Source organism: Ursus americanus, chromosome 1 (assembly GCF_024610735.1).
Source record: "Ursus americanus isolate L20-20 chromosome 1, mUrsAme1.1.p, whole genome shotgun sequence".
NCBI classification, from domain to species: domain Eukaryota; kingdom Metazoa; phylum Chordata; class Mammalia; order Carnivora; family Ursidae; genus Ursus; species Ursus americanus.
Genome location: NC_142127.1, coordinates 79552700 through 79574789, shown reverse-complemented (window position 1 = coordinate 79574789; position 22090 = coordinate 79552700). Strand labels below are relative to the sequence as shown.

At 39.7% G+C, this 22090-nt stretch overlaps 1 protein-coding gene across 2 annotated transcripts; it reads right to left on the bottom strand.

Annotated features, from left to right (window-relative positions):
• Positions 1-213: 213 nt before the first annotated feature.
• FASTKD2 (FASTK mitochondrial RNA regulator 2) lies at positions 214-22062 on the bottom strand. Of its 2 annotated transcripts, none has more exons than XM_045806588.2 (12): positions 21816-22062; positions 20458-21277; positions 17389-17492; positions 16535-16643; positions 15892-16015; positions 15480-15619; positions 14154-14326; positions 10106-10269; positions 8909-9115; positions 8430-8511; positions 6913-7027; positions 214-5158 (listed from the first exon to the last, which is right to left on the bottom strand). In XM_045806588.2, exons 2-12 carry the CDS (start codon positions 21178-21180, stop codon positions 5039-5041), a joined length of 2061 nt encoding a protein of 686 aa, XP_045662544.1. In that variant the 5' UTR covers positions 21181-21277; positions 21816-22062; the 3' UTR covers positions 214-5038. The 2 variants fall into 2 exon arrangements, with proteins under 2 accessions (XP_045662544.1, XP_045662543.1); XM_045806587.2 differs by having other exon boundaries at positions 21923-22062.
• Positions 22063-22090: the final 28 nt, after the last annotated feature.

The following is a 22090-nucleotide window of genomic DNA, read 5'->3' as shown; positions in this document are numbered from 1 at the left end:
TAAATAGAATTTTCCATTTTTGAATGGTTTTAAAAATGGTTTAAAATTGTTTCATCAGCTACGTAGGTAAACCAAGTTTCTTGTCAATGGTGACTACCAAGAATTTGAAGACCTCATCGTAAAAATATCTCGATCGAGAACTGGATATAGCCATATCAAGCATGCAACTTGATATTTAACAGTAATGTCTAGAAAGAAAAGTCAAGTTTCTCATTAAGGTGTTTTAAGAATGTATTTGGCAATTTTACGCAAAACCAATATTTAAAATCTTCTCTGATACTTTGGGTTTTACTGATTTTCGTCCTTACTATAGCATATGAAGAAAATATAATATTTTGTTCTACTAAGCGCCAATAAACACCCAAAATACTCTTTAGCTCAGAGCTATGAAAACACTTCATTTTCTATGTGCACCATGACATAAAAAAGGTCAGGCCTGGAATGGAGTAGAGGAACCACATTACCACAGAGAGAACAAGATTTCACAGTAAATGTAATTATTTACTTACTACATTAACATTCTAAACAGAGGATAATGCTCTTGGCTTCTTTCCCTTTTAAAATTTAGTTATCAGAATTTATCATATATACCACCACCACCACTATTGTTCCATCTCATAAAAAACCTGCAAGAAATGTTCAGATTATATATCATCTCCCTTTGTATGTTACCAAATCTTACTCTCCTCTGTACAGCCAGCTCTGAAAACCCAACCCCGTGACCCTTTCCCCTCGGACTTCCTCTTCCCTTCTGCTTTGAGCCTTTTCATACATCAGGCTATCTTTTGACAAACAATAATGGTGTCTTACCTTGTTAGCAACTTGGAGAGGATCCCTGTCTTAACTTCTTCGTATCCCCCATGATTCTGGGAATACACTAAGTAAGCTCTTCGTGGTAATCACTAATTACTACAATGCTGTTTGGAGAATCAAACAGTAGGAATGAATTGAGGTCAACTAATGATTTGTTTTCTGCGTAATATATACTCATTTTTGAAAATATGAAAAATATGGACAAAAATCACAATTCTATTCAGAAATATCACTCTCCCCATCTTTATCCCTTTTCTTCCTGTCTTTTTGTGCATATGTATGCATTATATAAGCTGCATTTTTTAAAAATAAAATTAGGATCTTAGTATATGGAGTTGGTGTTTGCTTTTCCATTTAATTGTAGGGTTTTCCCCACATCAAGTAAATTATGGCACATGCAGATATCTTACAAATATTAAAATGATGTATTAGAACAGTGCTTCTCAAATTTTAATGAGCGTACACATCACCTGGGATTGTTACAATACAGATTCTGGTTCCAGAGGTCTTGAGATGGGTCCCAAGATTCTGCATTTCTAACAACCTCCCAGATGATGCTGACACTGCTGGTCTGTGGACCACAATCTGAGTAGTAAGGGCTTAGAAAATATATATATCCCAGTAATGATGAACACACATAATTTTCAATGTCTCGTTCATATGTAGTGAAATACCACATGAATGGAGTGATAAGAATCCTTACCCACAATGCAGGAGTAATATGAATATTTAGCAAGTGTGTACTATGTGTGCATATAGGCACAAAGATCATTAAAAATCTAGCTACTGGGGCGTCTGCCTTCAGCTCAGGACGTGATCCCAGGTCCCTGGGATCAAGCCCTGCATCAGGCTCCCCACTCAGCGGGAAGCCTCCTTCTTCCTCTCCCACTCCCCCTGCTTGTGTTCCCTCTCTCGCTGGCTGTCTCTATCTCTGTCAAATAAATAAATAAAATCTTTAAAAAAAATCTAATTACTGGTCAATGTCAATAAGTATCAATATTTCCAAGACTCTGGACTCATACAGCCAAAGGCCATTCCACAGTGACAAAAAGCAGATCAGTGGTTTCCAGTGAACAAAGAGAAAGGCAAAAAGGGAGGAAACTTTAGGGGTGGTGGGTATGTTCACCATCTTGATTGCAGTGAGTTTCATGGATAATTTATACGTAAAATCTGTTAGAATGTATCAAATTGCACACTTTAAATATATGCAGTTATCAGTTATACAATAAAGCTTTTTCTTTTTTTTTTTTAATATGGGGAAGGGGAGGAGCCACAAAATGTATTCCAGAAAGGTGTTTACATTCTACCAGCTGCATATGCAAGTGCCTACCTCATCACACCTTTGGCAGTACTGGATTCTTAAAAGAAAAAACAAAACAAAACACTGCTAATTTAAAAGGCAAACATATCTCGTTTTTTTGAATGTGCCTGGTTTTGATTAGTAATAGACTGAAATTTTTTTGTGTTGATCAGTTCTTTGCTCATTGTTTGTGTTACATTAGTGTTTCTTATCAACTTATAGGAGCTCTTTAGAAACTTGTCAAAAATATATCATTTTCCCCCTCAGCTTGATGTTTACCTTTGTGTATACTTGACGAGACTGTAATCTACGTAGACATTTTAAAGAAGTGCAAGACTAAAAAAATAATAATAATAATCCTAACACTGCTCCAAACACACAAAAGACTCAGTGAGAACACAAAATTAGACATAAACTGAAGTCTTTTCCAAATACCTAATTTCTTTCACAAGGTGGCTGATTTATTACCACAGACTACATCAGAAGCAAGCCGTCTATCAACACATCAACTCCTACCTTTCACATTCACTCTTTTGGTTGATACAGTAAAATAGGTTAGTTCCATCATTTCTACAGTGTGGAGATAGTGGTACTAAGATACAAAACATTTTGTGACCTGATCGAGAGTAGTCAGAATATGGATTTATAAATTCCCATTTTATTGATCCTCTCTCACTGTGTAAGAAATGGGCCCATGAAATCAAATTGGGGTTGTGCGGTTTGGGTTGGTTTTTTGGTTTTTTGTTTTTTTGGTTTTTTTTGAGTCAGTTGAATGACTACCAGAAAAGGAGAATATGTAAATATTCTCCTAGAGGAATAAGTCTGTCTATCCTGAGAAGATTTCTATATTATTAAACTGTCCCTTTGCTGTACCTGGAGTCTCACAAGATTTTTTTAGACTACAAACCAATAAAGAATGCCGATACTACACTAGTATAAAAGAGGAATGCCTTTTTTATCTGCCATGCCAATTGGTACAAATGCAAAGAAACTACTTCCCCAAAAAGCAGTTACAAGTATTCATAAAATTGTCCAATCCTTTGAACATGAGCCATAATTAGCCACTAGAAGCAACAGATACATAACATTTAAAAAGTGAATCTTAATTTCTTTAAAAAAATATTTTCAACTCTCATTCTGAAGCTTCTAACAGTTAAATCATTTGGCCAAGGACACAAAGCTAAGTGCTGTCCAATCTGGAACCAGAATCCAGATTTCCTAAGACCCAAGCCAAAGGGCAATAGAGGATGGAATAATGTGGGAATCAATGACGGGGCTGAGACTCCAGGAAAAGCAAGTTCTTTGAGTTTTAACTTTCTCAACCATAAAATGAGGCAGGTGGGTTAAATGATTGCCAAATTTCCTTTCGGCCCTAACCTTTTCTAAATGCAGGCTGGATAAGGGGATAAAATCTCTGACAGCTGAGCAGTCCTACACTGGAGCTTTTTTATGGCCACCCCAGGATTCAACTCTCCCATGTTAGCTCAGGCTCACACTCCAGCCCTGCCCTATTACCTGCAAATAATTTATCCTCATATTAGAGATAAGGAAATGAGGGCCCAACAGGATCCTAATAGCAGCTACACCTCAAAGAGTTAAGTTAATGAAAAGAGAGCATAGGTGTGAGTACTTAGCTGGGTCTGGCAGAGAGCAAGATGTCCAGGAAATGCAGGTCTATATACTTGGGGTGTCTTAGCTCATCCGGGCTGATGTTAACAGAATGCCATCAACTCGGTAGCTTACCAACAACAACAATTTATTCCTCACAGTTCTGGAGGCTGGAAGTCCAAGATCAAGGCTCTGGCAGACTCAGCGTCTGGCTCATAGATGGTCATCTTCTCACTGTGCCCTCACATGGGGGAAGCCATGGAAATTCTCTGGGGTCTCATTTTTATAATAGTACTAATAGAGTTCATAAGGGCTCCACCTTCATGGACTGATCACCGCCCAATGCTCTACCTCAAATACCACCACACTGGGCATTAGGTTTCAACATAGGAATTCGAAGGTGGGGATGGGGGACATAAATATCCAGTCTCTTGCATGGAGGTACAATCATACCAACTTAACACGGTGCTCAGGATTCATGAGTGAAATTCAACTGCATCCGCAGTGAGTCAAACACTAGGTAGACAGCTATACCGCAGATCTGAACAACTACTTCAATAAAATAATGAATAAACATGATTGAAAAACAGTCTTCAGGTCTGAACTCACAACATACTCCAGCTATATCTTTAATCTTAAAGACTTCATGAAATGGTGGGATGGGGAGAGGGGAAGGAAGGGAAAGGAATGACCTCAGCAATGGCAAGAGTGATGCTAGCAACCCACAGCCTAATAAATTTGGACTCCTTGCCATCTCTGCACGGTCTCTTCTGTACACCTCTCAGTGTGGCCCACAAACTACTTCCACCTTGAATGCCTGTTACGAATGCAGATCTCGATCTGTAGCCGTTCTGCACGTGCGACTTCATTACTTCTCACACACACTGCAATTCGAGCACCCGGCTACCTGCCATGTGGTCGACGCTGAAAAATGTGGTCAATGCCGGAGTCCTAGAACAGCTTACAGCAAGGTGCAGATGTGGAGATTTGAGCACGAGGACTGCCCAAGCCACCGGAGCTGCAGCCCAGCGCAACCAAGAAACCAGTGTTCAATGCACCGAAGCTAAGGAGCAAAAGTAAAACCTACGGCCCATGAATCTGTCAAATACCTGGGCCCTAGAGGGAATAGGTATGGGTGGAAAAGTGACCCTTCTGGAGACACCTTCTAAAATGCCAAGAACAACATTTCTTCCACTCTTAAAGTTAGTCTTAACGATGGTGACACTTTCTGTTATGGTGAGCGGTCAGGTGAATGCCACCGACAACTGAAGTGAGTCTGCGTTGAAGTTCTCTTACGAACTTACGTCTGCTTTGACTTTAACACGTGCTTTGCAGATTGACATCAGCAGGAAGAAAGCCTTCAGTTGAGTAGAGTTTGGTCTTCAAATATGTGAGTACATCCTTCATCTCCAGCCTTTCCACCTCCCAATTATGGACCTTACCAAAGAGAAGGGAAGATCATCAGTTTGCAAGAAGACACTGACATGTAAAATAAAAACTAGTTTCGTGATCCAAGCATATCAAAGTAATATCAAGCCAACTGTTTTTTTAAAAACAACTGTTATCTAAAATTGACAAGGCAAGAAACAACATATGTTGGAGAGGATGTGGAGAGAGGATCCCTCTTACACTGTTGGTGGGAATGCAAGCTGGTACAGCCACTTTGGAAAACAGTGTGGAGGTCCCTCAAAAAGTTAAAATAGAGCTACCCTATGATCCAGTAATTGCACAACTGGGTATTTACCCCAAAGGTACAGATGTAGTGAGGAGAAGGGCCATATGCACCCCAATGTTCATAGCAGCATTGTCCACAATAGCTAAATTGTGGAAGGAGCTGAGATGCCCTTCAACAGACGAATGGATTAAGAAGATGTGGTCCATATATACAATGGAATATTACTCAGCCATCAGAAAGAACGATTACCCAACAATTGTAGCAACATGGACGGGACTGGAGGACATTATGCTAAGTGAAATAAGTCAAGCAGAGAAAGACAATTATCATATCGTTTCACTCATTTATGGAACACAAGAAATAGCAGGAAGATCGGTAGGAGAAGGAAGGGAAGAATGAAGGGGGGGGTAAACAGAAGGGGGAATGAACCACGACAGACTATGGACTCTGGGAAACAAACTGAGGGCTTCAGAGGGGAGGGGGGTGGGGGATTGGGATAGGCCGGTGATGGGTATTAAGGAGGGCTCATATTGCATGGAGCACTGAGTGTTATACGCAAACAGTGAATCATGGAACTTTACATCAAAAACTAAGGATGTACTGTATGGTGACTAACATAATAAAAATATAAAAAAAAATTGTTATCTTATAATTACTCATATTTTAAATGTTTAGTAAAACTACGGACTAGAAGAAAGCTCTACCAGTGAAAATTCTAAGAACATTAAAGGCCCTCTATAGGGTACAAAACTCCTTTCTTGGGATAATCTTCCTGAGAATTCATATAATATCCATTACGGGGAAAAAAAAGTCTTAAATCATAGCCTATTAAGAGAAACATGCCATCTTAACCTCAGTAATCTGCACGTAATCCGTGTTTGGATACGAAAGTACCACAATGAAGATGAGAATGTTCACACTTCACATTATGTGCAGGACCAAATGAGTGGCATTTAGACAGATCGCAACATTAATATGTAAGTCCATTCATAAGGTTCTTGCTCCATACAGACACATCTGGAGAGGCTGGCCAAGCACAGCTGTGGAGCTCAGAATCAAAATGAGGTACGAGAGGGAAGAGGAAGAACTCTCCTCTCACGTCCATCCAGCTTTTCCCGGCAACAAACGTCCAGCAACAGCTTCACACCAGCTCATGAAAACAAAGCTTTAATTCACATCTTTCTTCCCTTGTTTAAGAAACTCTGGAAGCTGAATATCATGTCATGGGTCTTAAATTAAATAAGAAAATGAATTATTCGCATTTTTCCTCTTAACAAAAAGGAATAAAGTTACCAAACATAGCACTTATAAAACTCCTAGTAAATAATAGTTATCAGCTGAGTAGAAACTGCATCGTGCACAGAAATGTTCTTTTTCAAAGAAAAAATAACTAAGGTACTTATTCCAACTCCGCTGACAATTCCTCTAGAGTCCTCGTAACCAAGTTCAACCACAACATCCCCGGCAGAATGGACATTAGTAACTGAAAAGTGTTGTGCTTGCATTTTTTTCTTACCAAGATTACGTGAAAACCCATTACTTTCAAATGTCGCAATTTCATAGCAAGGAATCCTCTGGGATGGGCTAAATCCAAACAGTAAGTAGATCTAGGAACACACAGTACAGCTACTCTGAAAATGAAAACGCACAAAAGGAGACCCGTTACTAATGAGATTACATCTACAATCGTGCTGTATTCCTGTTCTTGGGAGATTTCAAAGTCTCGCTCTCTGCTGGCCGCAGTTGGCACCACTCCCTCCTGCCCCGACTGTCCTCCACTTCCTGTGACTTGGCCTCTGCAAATACTCCAGTATAGGAAGGCTACAGAAACCAAAAGCTTTTAAGAATGCTTCACATGATTATCCCTCAACCGTCTGTAAGGATGGATATATTCTTGATGAGAAAAATATCCAGATAGGAAAGCATATTAAGGCCTTCCCGTGCAGCGTTCATCTCTGATCGAAATATAATTATTTATGCTACTAGAAGTATTGATGTAGATAAACCAAATGGCAAATGCTCTCATTGTACATATTGTCTCCCAGAGAGAGAAGCGTTTAAAAAGCAGAACGGAGGGACCAAATACAAAGAAGAAAACACTAAGAGAAAGGCCAGGCTGTTAAAGAGATAAAATCTGTATGTGTAACAAAACGTGGAAGGTGTAATTTGTTTTTTCATTGTTCTTGGCCTTTTGGAAAGATTAAGTTGGCTGGGGGAAAAACAAGACCTTTGGATCCTTACTGTTTTCTGTTATACTTTGGCTGTTATCTGAGATAACATGAGATAAATTTTTTTTTTTAAAGGAATCCTCATATTCCTTACTTCTCCTCAGTACTTCAGGCTGACAGCTACTATACTGTTAGGTCCAAACAGTGGAATACCTGAAAACGAAAAATTATCTTTCACAGAGGTCACAGAGAAAGTCTTTCTTTCAGGGGAGATGGGTAACATGTATAGGAGGTCACAGTGAAAAAGATGGCCAAGGAACAAGCTAGATGGATTCAGAAAGGGGTAAAGGTTACAGAGTTGAGGTATGGCAAGGCATGCACAGACGGAGTTTGAAGTCCTACAGATTTCTGTTCTCTACCTCCTTCTACTGCAGTTATGAGCATGTCCTATGAAGCAATGAGGACAGAGTTCCTTGGGGTCACAACCCATGTCTGACTCATGTGTGTGAGCCCCACAGGGCCGAGCAGGGCCTCTCCACAGAGACTGACTGAACATGGGGTGTGTGCAACAGGACCGGAAGCATCTGCACTGATAGTTTCAATTACGGTAACGCTGTTTTCCTGTAGTCCTCTGCTTTAAAACCTAATCTGTAAAAACCACCTATTCCATTACACAGCTCAACTCCAGTCCACTGGGTTTAAGGAATGTCTGCGTTTACACCTAAGCAGTAGATTCACAGATGAGAAGGCTCTTGGTATATCACCAGCTCTGCACAAGTAGGTCTTAGTATTGCTACTGCTATTTAGTAAGAAGTCTTTGAGAATTAAATTCAGAAAGCTCAGTAAGTGAATATATGTCAGCAACCTTTGAATATCTGCAGCAGAAGTTACCACGTCAGAAAATGGAAGCACTTGACTCCTGTTAATATCCATTCTGACTTCAAAATCTGAAAGAAAAGAATTAATTTTTCAAACATTGCTCAAAGTGATAATCTGTTTCAAAATGCACACTAACACTACCAATAATGATAACATCATCAGACACAAGAAACGATGAGCTTACCATGTGCCAGACTCTAGTCTGGAGTTTTCACGCATCATCTCATTTATTCCTTACAGGAACCCTACGAGGCGGGCACTACGTTTACTGCCACCTTACGGGCAAGGGGACGGAAGCAAGCTCCTCGCGAACACACCACCAGCACATACAGAGCAAGACTCCAAACCTGGCAGTCCAGCTCTGGAGCCAACGCTCCACTAGCCTGCCATGGAAAACTCATCTTTGCCCGAAATAAAGCAAAATAAATAAAATACAATAGAGGAAAAGCATAGAAAGCCCCATACCAATATGATAATTGTGTGGCAACTGTATGTTTTTTGAGAAGTATCCTTCTCCCAGAAGGCTACTTAGCGCGTCTGCCACCTTCACATTTGGATATAATGCCGAGGACAGCAGCGGTGGCGGCTCCAAGTCTTCAGCCATATGACAAGAAATATCCAGTTTTAGGCAAGCAGCCAAAATACGAAGCTTTTGAGCATTCCTCTCATCACCTAAAAAAAAGAGAAAGAAAATATATAGTTAAGAACAAATATTAATGCCACGCTTAAGACATTGTATTAAGGCACCTGTATTTCTAACGATCTGTGTCTTACCAGGAGGAATCTCTCTGTGTCTCCCTAATTCCCACAGCGCCTACACTGGTGCCCGGTATTTGGTAATGCTTCAAAGTGTAAAAGATCTTTCTAGGTAATTTAGTCTAAACTCATCACTGAATGATGAGCAACACCCAGGAAGGTTCAAATGTCTCATGATAAACCAAAGCCCAAGCTGGGACTCAAATCCACGTTTCCTGGGTTTAAGGCTGTTTCCCTCACTGTCACTGCTTGAAAAAATTAGCATGTGCTGTTCCTTCTTCACAATTTGACTTCGGAATTTCCTAACACTGTTTTTAAAAGAATGTGAACTTCTCTATTCTCAGAGACATTATTAAATTTTGTACATCTAGCCGGATATTGCTTTTCTTTGTTTAATAGTAAAGACCAAAAGTCAACAATTAATTTCGTTCCAAGAGTAAATAAGTTCACTACTTTGGGAACTATTTGCTTGATCTGAGAGCTTGTGTCCTCATTATGGGCCAGGAGTGACAAAGTGATTAGGGCTGCCAAAGCTGACTGAACTCGGCTCCAAAGGTGACATGTAAGGATTCGGAAGTACAAACACCTCTGATCAAGGCTTTATAAAGAACACCGTGAACACACAGCCTTCGCAAAGGTACAGACAGTATAAACGAAAGGAACACCGGGGATGTGTTTCTGATCCTTGCCTTCCATATCTAAGAGGCTGTCATTAAAGGAGGCTGCATAGGTTTGCTGGTTTGAAGCACCGACCTCTGACTTCACCATTTTGGGTCCTTTCCTCAGTAGCATCTGCTCTGCACGTTTTAACTCACTCTGCTCCAACGATGACCCCATTCAGAATCACAAGGTAGCTAGCTAGTGGGACTGGCTCATTTCAGTCACCACTGTATGCTGACACCATACCTGATATCAGCAGCTCATTGATGACGTCCTTTTGGAGAAGTGGATTAATAAGGGCCATGGGAAAATGGTTCATCAAGCAAAACGAACACACAGCATTCAGGAGATTTTCAGAAGAGATGTGGTGAAGATAACCAGTCAGAGAACTAGCCATAACTTCTTGGAACCTTCAGGGGAACAAAGGAAAGACAGCTTTCAAATATAAATAGAAGACAAGGTCGTGGTAGGGAGAGTAGGGTGCCAGAGAACCAATGGCTTTAAGGAGTCCAAAGAAAGGAAGTAAGAAAATCACACTGGCAGTAAGTATTCACATGTCTTTCAGGTCAGGTGGCTGATCTCAAAATAAATATATAGTCTCAATAAATGTTAGTTAGCCACCGCTACATGTCTTACACAGAGTATTTCATAGGCTGTGACTCACTGAATTACTATGAAAACTTTATGTGGCAGGTACTCTTCTCATAGTAAAGATGAGTAAACAGGGTCAGAGAGGTTGAGGAACTTGTCCAAGAACAAACAGCCAGGAAGTAGCAGAGAAAGTGCTGGAATTCAAGGTGTCAGGCTCCAGAGCCTTTTAACCATTCTCCCGCATTTTTACCATGAGTATGTCTGTAAGGTCTGGAGCACCACCACAGTTTTACAACCCATCAAAATTCTCTAGCTATCAATACTCTGAGTTGAAAGAACTGCAAGCCTAACCCTACCGTGCAGAACTCAGGTTTTACAGCATGACAAAGCAGTGAAGCGTGGATGGAGAAAGCAAAGATCCAATCAGGTGGGCCCCTTGCCCAGGGCGACATGGTAATAAATGGCACAGGCAGGTTCTGACCCCAGGTCAATTTTAGGACATAAGCTATCAATCGTATTGTAAGAAAAAAATGACCAACATGCAAAGTACCATGACAGCACACAGCAAAGGAAGGAGACAGAGCAGCTTTGGGGATAAGGAGAATTTCAGCAACTGGAAAAGATGGAAAAAGGGAAGATCATGTGAAGCCCAGCAAAGAAATGGAGGCCTGCAAGTGCACACTCCGCGCTGCCGCAAGCAGCGGGCAAGGCAAAGGCACAGCGTGGCGCTTCTTCAGGCGACAGCAAGCCCGCCCTGGAGCGAGCCCTCCCGCACAACGAGGCTGCACAGGAGAAGGCCCCAGAGCAGCTGCGACATCCCACGGGCAGCAGCAGACAGCTGAGGGAGTGGGAGGCTGCGGCAGGCTAAGCAGGACTGTGGGAGTTACCGTGGGGTGGGAAGAAGGGAACAGGTCCTAGCGACAGCAGGGAGGCAAGAAACGGTGGGCTGCAGACAACCGCATGTGGCGCCTGGGTGGTAATCACCTCTCGGATTGTCTCATCCCACTCCTGTCCCTCACGCTTTAGTAACACCCAACTTCGTGTCCTTCCCTGCACACGCTCTGCTGTTTCTTTCCTCCCTGACTTGAATATGGTGTCCCTTCTGCTCAGAATCTTCTTTCCTGCTTATCTTCCTATGGTCACCTCCTATCTCCCCACCTTTGAAGATCTGCTTAGGTACCACCTCCTCCAGGCAGACCGCTTGGCGTTCATCCCGAAGCTCCATGTCCCCAGGCTAGCGTCCTGGCGCACCCCTCCTCTATTGTCATATATTCTGCATAAAATCTATCACTCCAATTTTCATGCTGTCTTTAACTGCCAAAATCTATGTGTCTACCTTACCCATTACACAGAATCCTGGCAAAACGGATGGTGTCATGGGGTGCCTGGCTGGCTCGGTTAGTGGGGCATGTGACTCTTAATCTCGGGCTTGTGAGTTCAAGCTCATGTTTGGTGTAGACATTACTTAAAAATAAAATCTTAAAAAAAAAAAAAAAAGGATCGTGTCTTATTCATCTTTGTCCTGAGTACCCAAGTGCTTGGTATAGGTTTTCTGGCTAAAAAAAACAAACAAATTTAGATGACAAAGACACAAAGAAGAGAATGTCAGTAGAAAAAGATGAATCAAGAATAATGACGAACACCAAGCTGTGTACATTAAACATGCACAGCTTTTTACATGTTAATCATATCTCATTAAAGTGGTTTAAAAAACCATTTCACATAGTTTTTAGTAAATAACTGACGGAGGAGGAGGAAAGGGAAGAGAAGAAGCAGGAAAAGAGGAGGAAGAAGAGCTATGGTGACCACAAGCAAGCCACAGTCTTTCTGGAGTTCAGGAGCACACTGAGGACCAGAGATGCAAATCTGGGATTATCTACGGGTGGTGACGTACAGATCAAGAAGAAACCAAGGGACTGAAATGACAGTTGAAATGCTAAATGTTTTCTTTCTTGGGTTTCAAACCCAGGAACATACTCTGGATTTAATACACCCTCTCCCCCAGAGGCCACCACATAAATAAAATGATTAATGTACCACATGTGAATATTTAATGTACTAAGCCAAATTTTCTACCACTCTCTGCTAATCAACTTCCAGAATGCTCTGAGTTAGCCTGCCTCTGAAACTCTGTCACTGCAGCCGAAGACACCATCATCCTTTCTCTCTCTTCCCTAAAGCGTTCATTTGGTACCTCCATTTACTATCTTCCTCTGGAAGTCCAAGACTTGCCTCCTTATGCAGACTGGAAGAACAGGGAACACGATATAACCATGTGGACCAAGTTGTCTCTTGGGATGCCCACAATGAGCTGGAAAACTCCCTAACCACCCAGTGTTTGTTCTAATACTACGGAAGCTGTGTGGCTGTTTCTGGAGTTTTGATTACCACTCAGCTTGACAGTGTTTGTCAAGAAAGTGCTGGAGGTACATGGGAACCAACCTCAGAAGAAAACCAATCCAGGGGAACAGAGGAAGATAGAATTTGGGGGATCCTTGTAAACCTTCATTAGAAGCCTATTCTGTGCCAGGTCTTGTGCTAAGTTCAGAATAACAGGAACCTGGGTCTGACTCTGGAGAGCTTCCCAACTGAGAAGCAGAGACAGGCTTATAGACAATTAATTACAGCCCTGTGTCAAGGCTCGACCAGAGATTCATATAAGATGTGTCAAGCACAGGGGCTCTTGACGGCGACAAGCAGGGAAGGCACGGAAGGCGCAGCATGAATGGGGTTTTTCAGTACAGTGGAGGCTACAGCCGGCGGCTGCTTCTCAGCTGACCTGGCACCACTTCTCTGGTTATATGCTCCGAAGGGAGGGTGTGCGACCCAAACTCAGACAATCGGATCTCCTCTTTTGGATATCTGAATCCTGAGGGAAACCGCAAGGACAGAAAGCAGCTAAGGTCAAGTCACTGACCTGATGGCAAAGAGATGGTCTGTGACTCGTGCCACTGAGACCCTCAGAACTGGCCTCGCTTGTCCCTGCCACCCCGTGACTACCCTGTAATTCTTTTACACAGGTTAACCCACTTAATCCTCTTAAAGACTCAATGTGATTAGGGATAACTTTTATTTCTTCTCCCCATTTTAACAGATGAAGAAACCGAAGCACAGATTCGTAACTCGCCAAAAGTTAAGTAGCTAGTGAATGGCAAAGCTGGGATTCAAACCTAAGCAATACGTCTCCAGAGTCTGTGCTTCTAAAAAAATGACATTTTATATACATTTTCTTTTTCAGTGAACTCAAACTGATCTAGAGAGGAGAAAAGATGTTCTGGGTGGAAAGCAGAGCGAAGAAAGAGCCCAGCATGTCTGAGGAACTGCTGTATTTACTAAAGGAAATGCATGATTGTTGTTAAAAATGAAAATTACAGGAAGCAGTAACTTGGGACCAAATGAATAGTCAGGGTCAAAACTGAACTACGAACTCAGGAGCTGAGGGAATAAACTAGGGGAGTTTGAAATGAAGACTCCTATGCTGAATTAACAAATAACATCATAAAAAGCAAAGAAACAAGCAAGACAAAAAAAGACCCAGCAAAAATAACTTGACAAATAAGGAATATTACACCTTATTTCTTGATATAGATGACACCATGGATGTGTTCCCTTGTAATGATGCATTAAGGTTATGATGATATGTAACCTTTTCTTGAAGCATGTCATGTGGCAATAAAAAAAGAAAAAAAGAGCAAGTACATACTCTGAGGTCTGGCATTTGTAGACGTGATTGAGAGAAGAATACACATGAAGAATACAAATAATGCTCTTCATGTTCAGGGAGGCGGGGTCGGCTATCACTTTCTTCATGAACAAGTCCATCAAATCAGTATGTCGAAAGCCAAGGTTTTCAAATAAAATGAGGAGAAAGAGAACCTTTAAAAAAGAGTGAATTGAGGGAAAACTTTTTAATAATTATAGAATGCTACCAGTAATTTTTTTAGATCTCAAAAAATTAAAACAGCAATAGAACTGTCCGGATGAAGAGAATATTCCCTAAAAAGAAACAATTCTCTTTTCCTCACAAAATCTGTTCCAGTCATTCCTGAATCAGATATTAAGTTAATAAGCAAACTCTTTTTAGAAACTGAGAACCAGAGAATACGATAGTTTCCATACTTCATTTCATTTAAAAAATAAATCCTTTCTTACATGCTTTTCATACATCAGCTCTAAAAACTACCTTAAATATACCTTTTCTGAGGTTTTTCAAAATGAACAACTCAGTTTTGAACAATTCCCTCTTCCAAACCTAGACACTTTCGACATTCAAAACATGTAAAAGGTTACTCGAAAATTTCTATATTCAATATTGAGTTGTACAAATGAGAACAGAGATGAAATATACTGTGATTAAATTAAAATTTCCAGTTCACTTCTCATTTCCCTCTTGGAACTTCTCACTATTAGTATTTCTCTTTCCAAAATCAATTTCCATGGCAAACTCAATATGCACCTTGCCCTCCAAAGTAAAGTGAACCTCGTGATCAAACACAATTACTGGCGTTTCGTTACAAAAAGAAGTTTTTACCAGCTGCTTCATTAGATGTTTCTATTACTAACACAGCCCCCAAATTTAAAGGTTCTTACTCTGGAAGAAACAAAACAACTTTCCATAAATAGAAGATAGACATGATCATTTAGTAATGACATTTTATTCTTCAAAATGCATAAGCCTGTCACATCACCTGTTTTTATTATTCTAAGTCTAAAAAAGAAAAACAGAAAGACAGAAATAATCCTAATTATCCAAAGTACCATACTATCTTTTACAAAACAAACAGAAGAACAAACTTTGGACAACATAATTTTTCTTCCGGAAAGATGGTCAAAAGATTAAACGGTATATTAACAAGTAACTCCTAGACAGAAATGATAAGGGGCTATTTTTTCAAAAGTCATTTCAACATTGGAATATTTTAATCTCTTAACTGCTATAAAGCTGATAGAGAAATACCCAGAACGTCAAATGAATTGATGTGCTTCTTTAAAGTTTCTGAGGCTTATTCTAAAACGTTAACAAACTTACTTGCTTTAACTTCCAGATGTCAATAGTTGTAGTCACATAATCTGCTATTCCCTTAAAAAGATCTAAATTACGGTACCGGAGGTCTCTGCAAGACTGCAATATGCTGATCAGTACTTTAAAAGGACACCCGTGGATATTACCTTTAAGAATGAGTGAAATAAACAAACATAAATTACCAGATGCCTTTGAATGTAAAATCCAAGATACTCTACACTCCATATGTTTGTTTCTTTAGAAATAGCATTGTATTTTGTAAAAGACAAAAACAAAAAAACTATAGGCAAAAATTAAATTTAGATCTAATCATATCATCAGTTATTGTCTGCATAACAGTAAAGTTTTTAAAACAAACACATACAGTCCAGAACAGTAGGTCAGATGCTAAAAATCATGAAAGAAAAATTCTCCTTACCTATGACCATCTTACTGCATTCATCCAGAATTGTAATAGAGCGGTAATTCATGGCAGCTAATGCCTCAAACATGTACTGGCTATTCAAATCAGAAAATCTGTCTAATTCTCTCAAGGCTTTCATCTAAAGAAAAACAAACTTTAATTAATAATTTCTGGCAAAGTAAATTAAACTTCGATTTTTAAGTAAAAAGGATAAAGTTTGAACAAAATGACTCAAATAGATATCCAGGTCAAATATATATATTTTATATATAGGGGCACCTGGATGGCTCAGTGGGTTACACGTCCGACTCCTGGTTTCAGCTCAGTCATGATTTCATGGGCCATGAGCCTGAGCCTAGTGTCAGGGCTCCCTACTCACTGGGAAGTCTGCTTGAAGATTCTCTCCCTCTGCCCCTCCTCTCACTTACACATGTTTTCTCTCTCTCTCTCTCAAATAAATAAATAAGTCTTTAAAAATATATACATATTTATATACACAAAACAAATATAAATCTACTTCTGTTACTTCACTTTAGTAAAATTGAACCTAAAAGCATAACAAAGTCCTCCTAAAAAACTGACTTTAGTAACTGATAGCAGGTCATAAGAAATTTTTTTTCAAATCTTACCCACTAGAGAAAATTCAAAATGTGTTTACCTCCAGTTTCCTTTTAAGAGCAATCGGTGCGTCTTTTCCAACACATCTTATCACAGCTTGTAATGTAAAAACACGTTCTATTTTCCAGACTTGCTGATCAGCTAGTATCCTGTAATTAGACACAATAAATACCACAATCCTAAATTCTGAAAACCAGAAGAATTATTTTAGAAGTCATTTGGTCCAGCTCCTACTTCTAGGCAAGGAAGATGAAGCCTACATAAATAACCTACCTGCCCAAGGGAGTGTAAGTAGTTAAAGAGCAAGGACCGATCCAGCAATATTTCCTCTCACATTATTCTGCTATCATGACCAAACAAATCACATCAGGAGATTATAGTGAGATATCCCAATGCATAGTCAACGAAAAAGGAAATTAAATATTATTCTCACTAACCTATGACATTAAATCAGTTGCATCAACTTTATAAATTACAAAACTCAAGCTCTTTTTTGGGCCAGGTCAGCATCATGTAACCTCCACAAAGTGCCCAAATAACCGTTATGAGCTGAATACATGTCAATGCACTCCCAGCCCACATCAGTACTATGTTATAAGATCAATTTGGAATTCAATGTTACCCACACTTTTTTTATGGTGGAACCTAAAAGAAGCATTATTTCTAGCTTTACTTGATCCAGATCCAGAATCCAGGAACCTAAAAGAAGCATTATTTCTAGCTTTACTTGATCCAGAATCAGGATTTTAAGTTTAATAAAGTATTAAAGACTATAACTACCAACGAAGTCTCTCCCCACCCAAATAAGGCAAGTCAGCTTTCGTTTTGGTTTTTGATTCTAGATATAAACGGAATAGAGAATGCCACATGAAGAAAGCACAAGAGAGTACTTACCGTAATCCTGCTCGAAGAACGTCCACATTCTTACATGGCTCCATTGCCTCTAAAAGAGCTGACAAAACTGAAAGACATTTCTCATCACACTCATTGATACGTTCCTATTGAAATAATTACAAAAACACTGCAGATGATAAGCCCATAGTAGACTACCTCACTTAAGCAAAAGCACTGAACTGAAGCTTTCAATTAAATGATTAAGCATCAAACCAATAATTCATAGTCAGTCCACAATATACATCTTTGAGAAACAAAATGTCATATGTAGTGAATTTTCCAAATAACCAATAGACACTTTTACGTATCAACATTTTTTTACATTTACCACTGAAAACCCATCTGATATTGATTGTATTCCTCTGCTTCTGAAAAAACTTTTAACAAACATTATTTTTACTTCTTCTTAGGATTCAAGTTCAGCATGAAGACAAGTGTGGTAATATAAGAGCTACTGAGGCATATGGGGCAATTTGTCCATCCCTAAAGAACCTTAGACAGCTGCCCTCTTATAATTTCTCTATATCCTTTCTTGGTATCAAACTGTAACTTCAGTTGTGAATCTTCTGATCCACATCTGCTATCACATTTTACCACCACTGTCTGGGTCTCAAGGGGAGACCCAGGCCCCAGATCCTTCTTTCAGATCTCTTGGGTTAAGGCACTAATCTAGATTCTAGAAATGGCAGTGGGCGTAATTCAGAAAGTTAATAGTAACAACACAGCTTACTTAGTGCTCTACGGTTTAATCACAATCAATTCATACACCTCACGAGAGTAGTTGTCATGACAGGTGGGAAAACTTAGGCTGAAAGAGATATGCTTTTTCGATAAAATGGCATGACTAACAAGAGACGAAGTCTCAGGTCAAAACCAGGTACTAAAAAGAAATGGATAAGGCTGAAAGAAAAAGAAGGGTCTCATTCCCATGGGAGGGTTTCCATAGCGATTTACAATATTCCATCAATATCTGCTGTGAAAGGAAACACCCTTTGGCTGAAGGGCAAATTCACCAATGACATACTGACCTTTCATCTCTAGCTAAAATGTTCTTACAACATTCCAACAGGTCAGTGAGACACAATCATACATATATATTCTGACTCCAAATACCCACTGCCCATACCTCCCCAATGCAGATGTTCTGCTGATGTGGATACCTGTCCAAAATCTGGTAAAAGCATTACTAACCAGGTAGTGACTTATTCTAATCACTTTTAAATAACGATACAGGGAATAGAGTCTACCAAATAAACATGGATACACACACACACACACACAAGTAAAAATTCATTCGTAATAAAGGACATATGGAAATCACAGTAACATAAAAAATTAAAAACTCATACACTTAATAACTTAATTCTATAATAGGATAGGACTATATATGAGATCATCTTCAAGAAATATAAAAATTATTTAATTCTGATCACTGAGTTTAGAAGTCTGAGATGTCCACCCTTCAAAGGTAAATAATTACTTCAAAGGGTTATCATTTCTTCATCACATCTGGTGCTTCAGGGAGACCAAACAGGGCACTGACTCCCTTGTTTGAAACTAAAAGTGGCTCTCCTACCCAACTTCACCCTTCCTCCAGTCCATTTTCCACTCATACAGTGATCTAAATTATAAAGCTGAACATAGCGACACTTTACTTAAAATACTTCAATGAATCCCCAATGCCTACACACTAACTCCAAATTCTTCATGAAGGCATAAAAGATTCTTTATGATTTAATTCCACCCCCTCCCATTTCCAGCCTCAGATCTTGCCCCTAGACCCATAACCCCTCCTCCCCGGCCACAATTACACAATTCCCTCCCTCTCCCTCAAACACACAACCCCAGCAGTCTATACTTCAGCACCACTGAATTACTTTCAGCTCCCCAAACTTGCCAAACTTCTCTTCTGGATGGACAGGCAATCCTCTTCTTCAAATACTATCCCCTTCACTATCAATCTCTCACTCACAAACTGCTGGTTATTCCTTGGACTCAACTTAGATATCATCTCCTACTGAGCCTGAATCCTTGTTCTACCATGAACTAGGTGTTTGTTAATTCACCCAGCAAATCAAGACCTACAAATAGTGACGTTAACAGAAAGGTAACCTTAGGCAGGTTATTTAAGCTAAGCCTAAATTTCCTAATCATTAGTAAGATGAAAGCAGTATCTGTTTTAAAAGGCTACACTGAGGATTACATGAGGCAATTCTGTTTTCAAACTATATACTTATATCTCTGCCTCAAACACCAATCCTGTATCCTCCTCCCCATCTCCTCTTCCCATCATGAACGCCTTCTCCTAAGTTAGAAGTCTATTATACACTCTTACAAGACTATATTTTTCTTACACTGCACTGAAGGCTCTCTTGTGGCCATTATTTTGTTCATAACTATATTCCCTTGGGCTCAGCTCAGTGCCTATAATGTAGTAAAAGTATGACTTATTAAATGAATGTTGGTTATTTTTGCAATTGCCCACAAAATATCTGTCTTCTCCTTTACATTATAAGGACAAGAATCACATCTCCCAAATCTATCTAGCAACAAGTGTAGTAAATGATACATAACTGACACAAAATAAATGTTTACCATATAAATAAATGAATCCACTAGCTGTTTGACTTTAGCCAAATTGTTTAATATGACTAAATCTGTTTCCTCATCTGCAAAACTGAGGTAAACATCGACCTTGCAGGGCTACTGAGAGGATTAAGTAAGATAAGTAAAAAGTGTAGGTACTCAATAAATATTAGTTCTCCCCTCTTCTCTTCTCTCTTACCTTCAACTAACCAACCTTTCCTTGTATATTTTGCATCTCTCATTTATTACTATTAGTCATCTCTGACAAAGAAAAATGGTGCAAACTTTCATAAATTCCCATAGCAAAAGGAAGGAAAGACCTAGTTACCTTAAGGTCTCTAAATCATATATATGCAGAAATAAATATAAACTACCTACTCCACTGATCATCTCTTCCAAGGAGGATACATCTCCATTTCCCCTCATTCTTTCAAGATATGCTAAACTGTGTAAAATAATCTTTAAGTCTCCTTTTGATTTTACCTGTACCACCCTCAGCAAAGTCTGTACCAGCAGAGTGTTCTGAGGAATTCCAAGCTTCACGATAGCATGAAGACTGAATAGCAGGTGGTCATAGTGCATGATCTTGGATTCTCTCATCATTTGTTTACACAGCTGGTTAAATGCAGGGTGGTTAAACATCAGTTGTTTTTCAACACGCTTCTGGTCATCAGACATCCTTTTGGCAATTATCCACATTGCTGAAAAATAGTTACTGCTGGGAAATGTAGGTCCTTCTGAAAAGGTATCTAACACATCACTCAGAGAACTACACTTCTGAGACAGGTTTTTATAGTTGACAGGAGTTGGTTTTGTTTCCTTGCTGAGCACATCTTCACCGGAGGCCTTATGATGAACTGTTATCTTCTTCAATCCATCATCAGGGTCAAGAGAGTGTTTTGAATCAAAGGACAGTCTTCTAGGACAAAGCAGTCTGTCAACTGTAAGGACTGTTTCAGTGCCTATGCCCTTTGTTTGAAAATTGTCTCCTGATTTAAAAATTAAGGCATCCTGAAATAGACATCTAATAGATGACTGCACTCCATTACCAAAGTCACTTACGAGAAGGTTTCTTGGGTTCCAGTTTGAATAAGCAATTTTTGGTCTGGAAAATCCGAAAGGATATAGCCTCATAGTTCTGTTTGTTGGAACTAAAGTACTGAATTGTCTGAGGTTCCATAAAAAGGAACCTGCTCTGTTATTCATTGTGCTATCCACTCAAACACTTTCAAATCACTTTAAAATAGTCTGTATAACACAATGCCACTTCAAGGACTGGAAGAGAAGGCATGACCTTGTTTTCCTGTAGGGGAAGGAATTATAAAAGGAATAAAAATTAAAGCAAAACTTTTACTTAAAGAAAGGAAATGAATTTAATAAACAACAAAGTGGGAACCTATGGAGACATCAACGAATAAAACGGAAAAACTACTTTACCTATACGGGCTTCCTAAAGAAGCCAGGTTACTTTGGAAGTAATCGGCGTATAAATGACGATTATTATAAAAAATAAATGAAGTGAAATTTCAGGTGAAAAGTGTTCCCACACAGTTGCCTCTTATGAAAGGGATTTTATGTTAACACTGCTTTGGCAATGTCTTCAATGAAAAAGTTTTAACGTTGACGGATACTTTTTAACATGAAGATTTAGCAACGGCCGAACCCAGGCTTTAAGAACAGGGACTGGGACAAGTAGAACCGCTGAGGAGAGGAAGCAACAAACCAAAGTGACGCTTGCATGCGGCCTGAGTTGGGAGGGTGATACAATCAGCCAGTATCACCAGATCTCATAGTGTTAGGAGCTAATCTTTCCCAAGCTGGTCCACCCAGTATTAGCCCACCTGCCTAAAGTTAAGGCCCAAGCACCTCCTGAGACCTTTCTCCAAAAGGCAAGAAGTCTACGGTGTAGCGCTGCCAAGTGGTCCGCCCATTCCCGTTGTCCACTCACCTGAGGTCAGAACCCCGCGCTTCTATACAGGCGCAGCCATGACAGTTTTCCCGCGAGCTGGGAGTATCGCGAGATTTTACGGATCCTTCATTGGTCAAAAAGCTTACTTTCGCGGTAGTCGGAGAGGTTTGCTCAGTGGAAAGAAAGCTTACCGAAGAGAACGACTAC

Coding starts and splice junctions, on each gene's coding strand:
- FASTKD2 (XM_045806588.2), bottom strand. CDS start 21,180: ATGAATAACAGAGCAGGTTCCTTTTTATGGAACCTCAGACAATTCAGT. Junction 15,620..15,891: donor ATGCAGTAAGATGGTCATAG/GTAAGGAGAATT, acceptor TCATTCTTAAAG/GTAATATCCACGGGTGTCCT. Junction 10,270..14,153: donor TACAAATGCCAGACCTCAGA/GTATGTACTTGC, acceptor GTTCCCCTGAAG/GTTCCAAGAAGTTATGGCTA.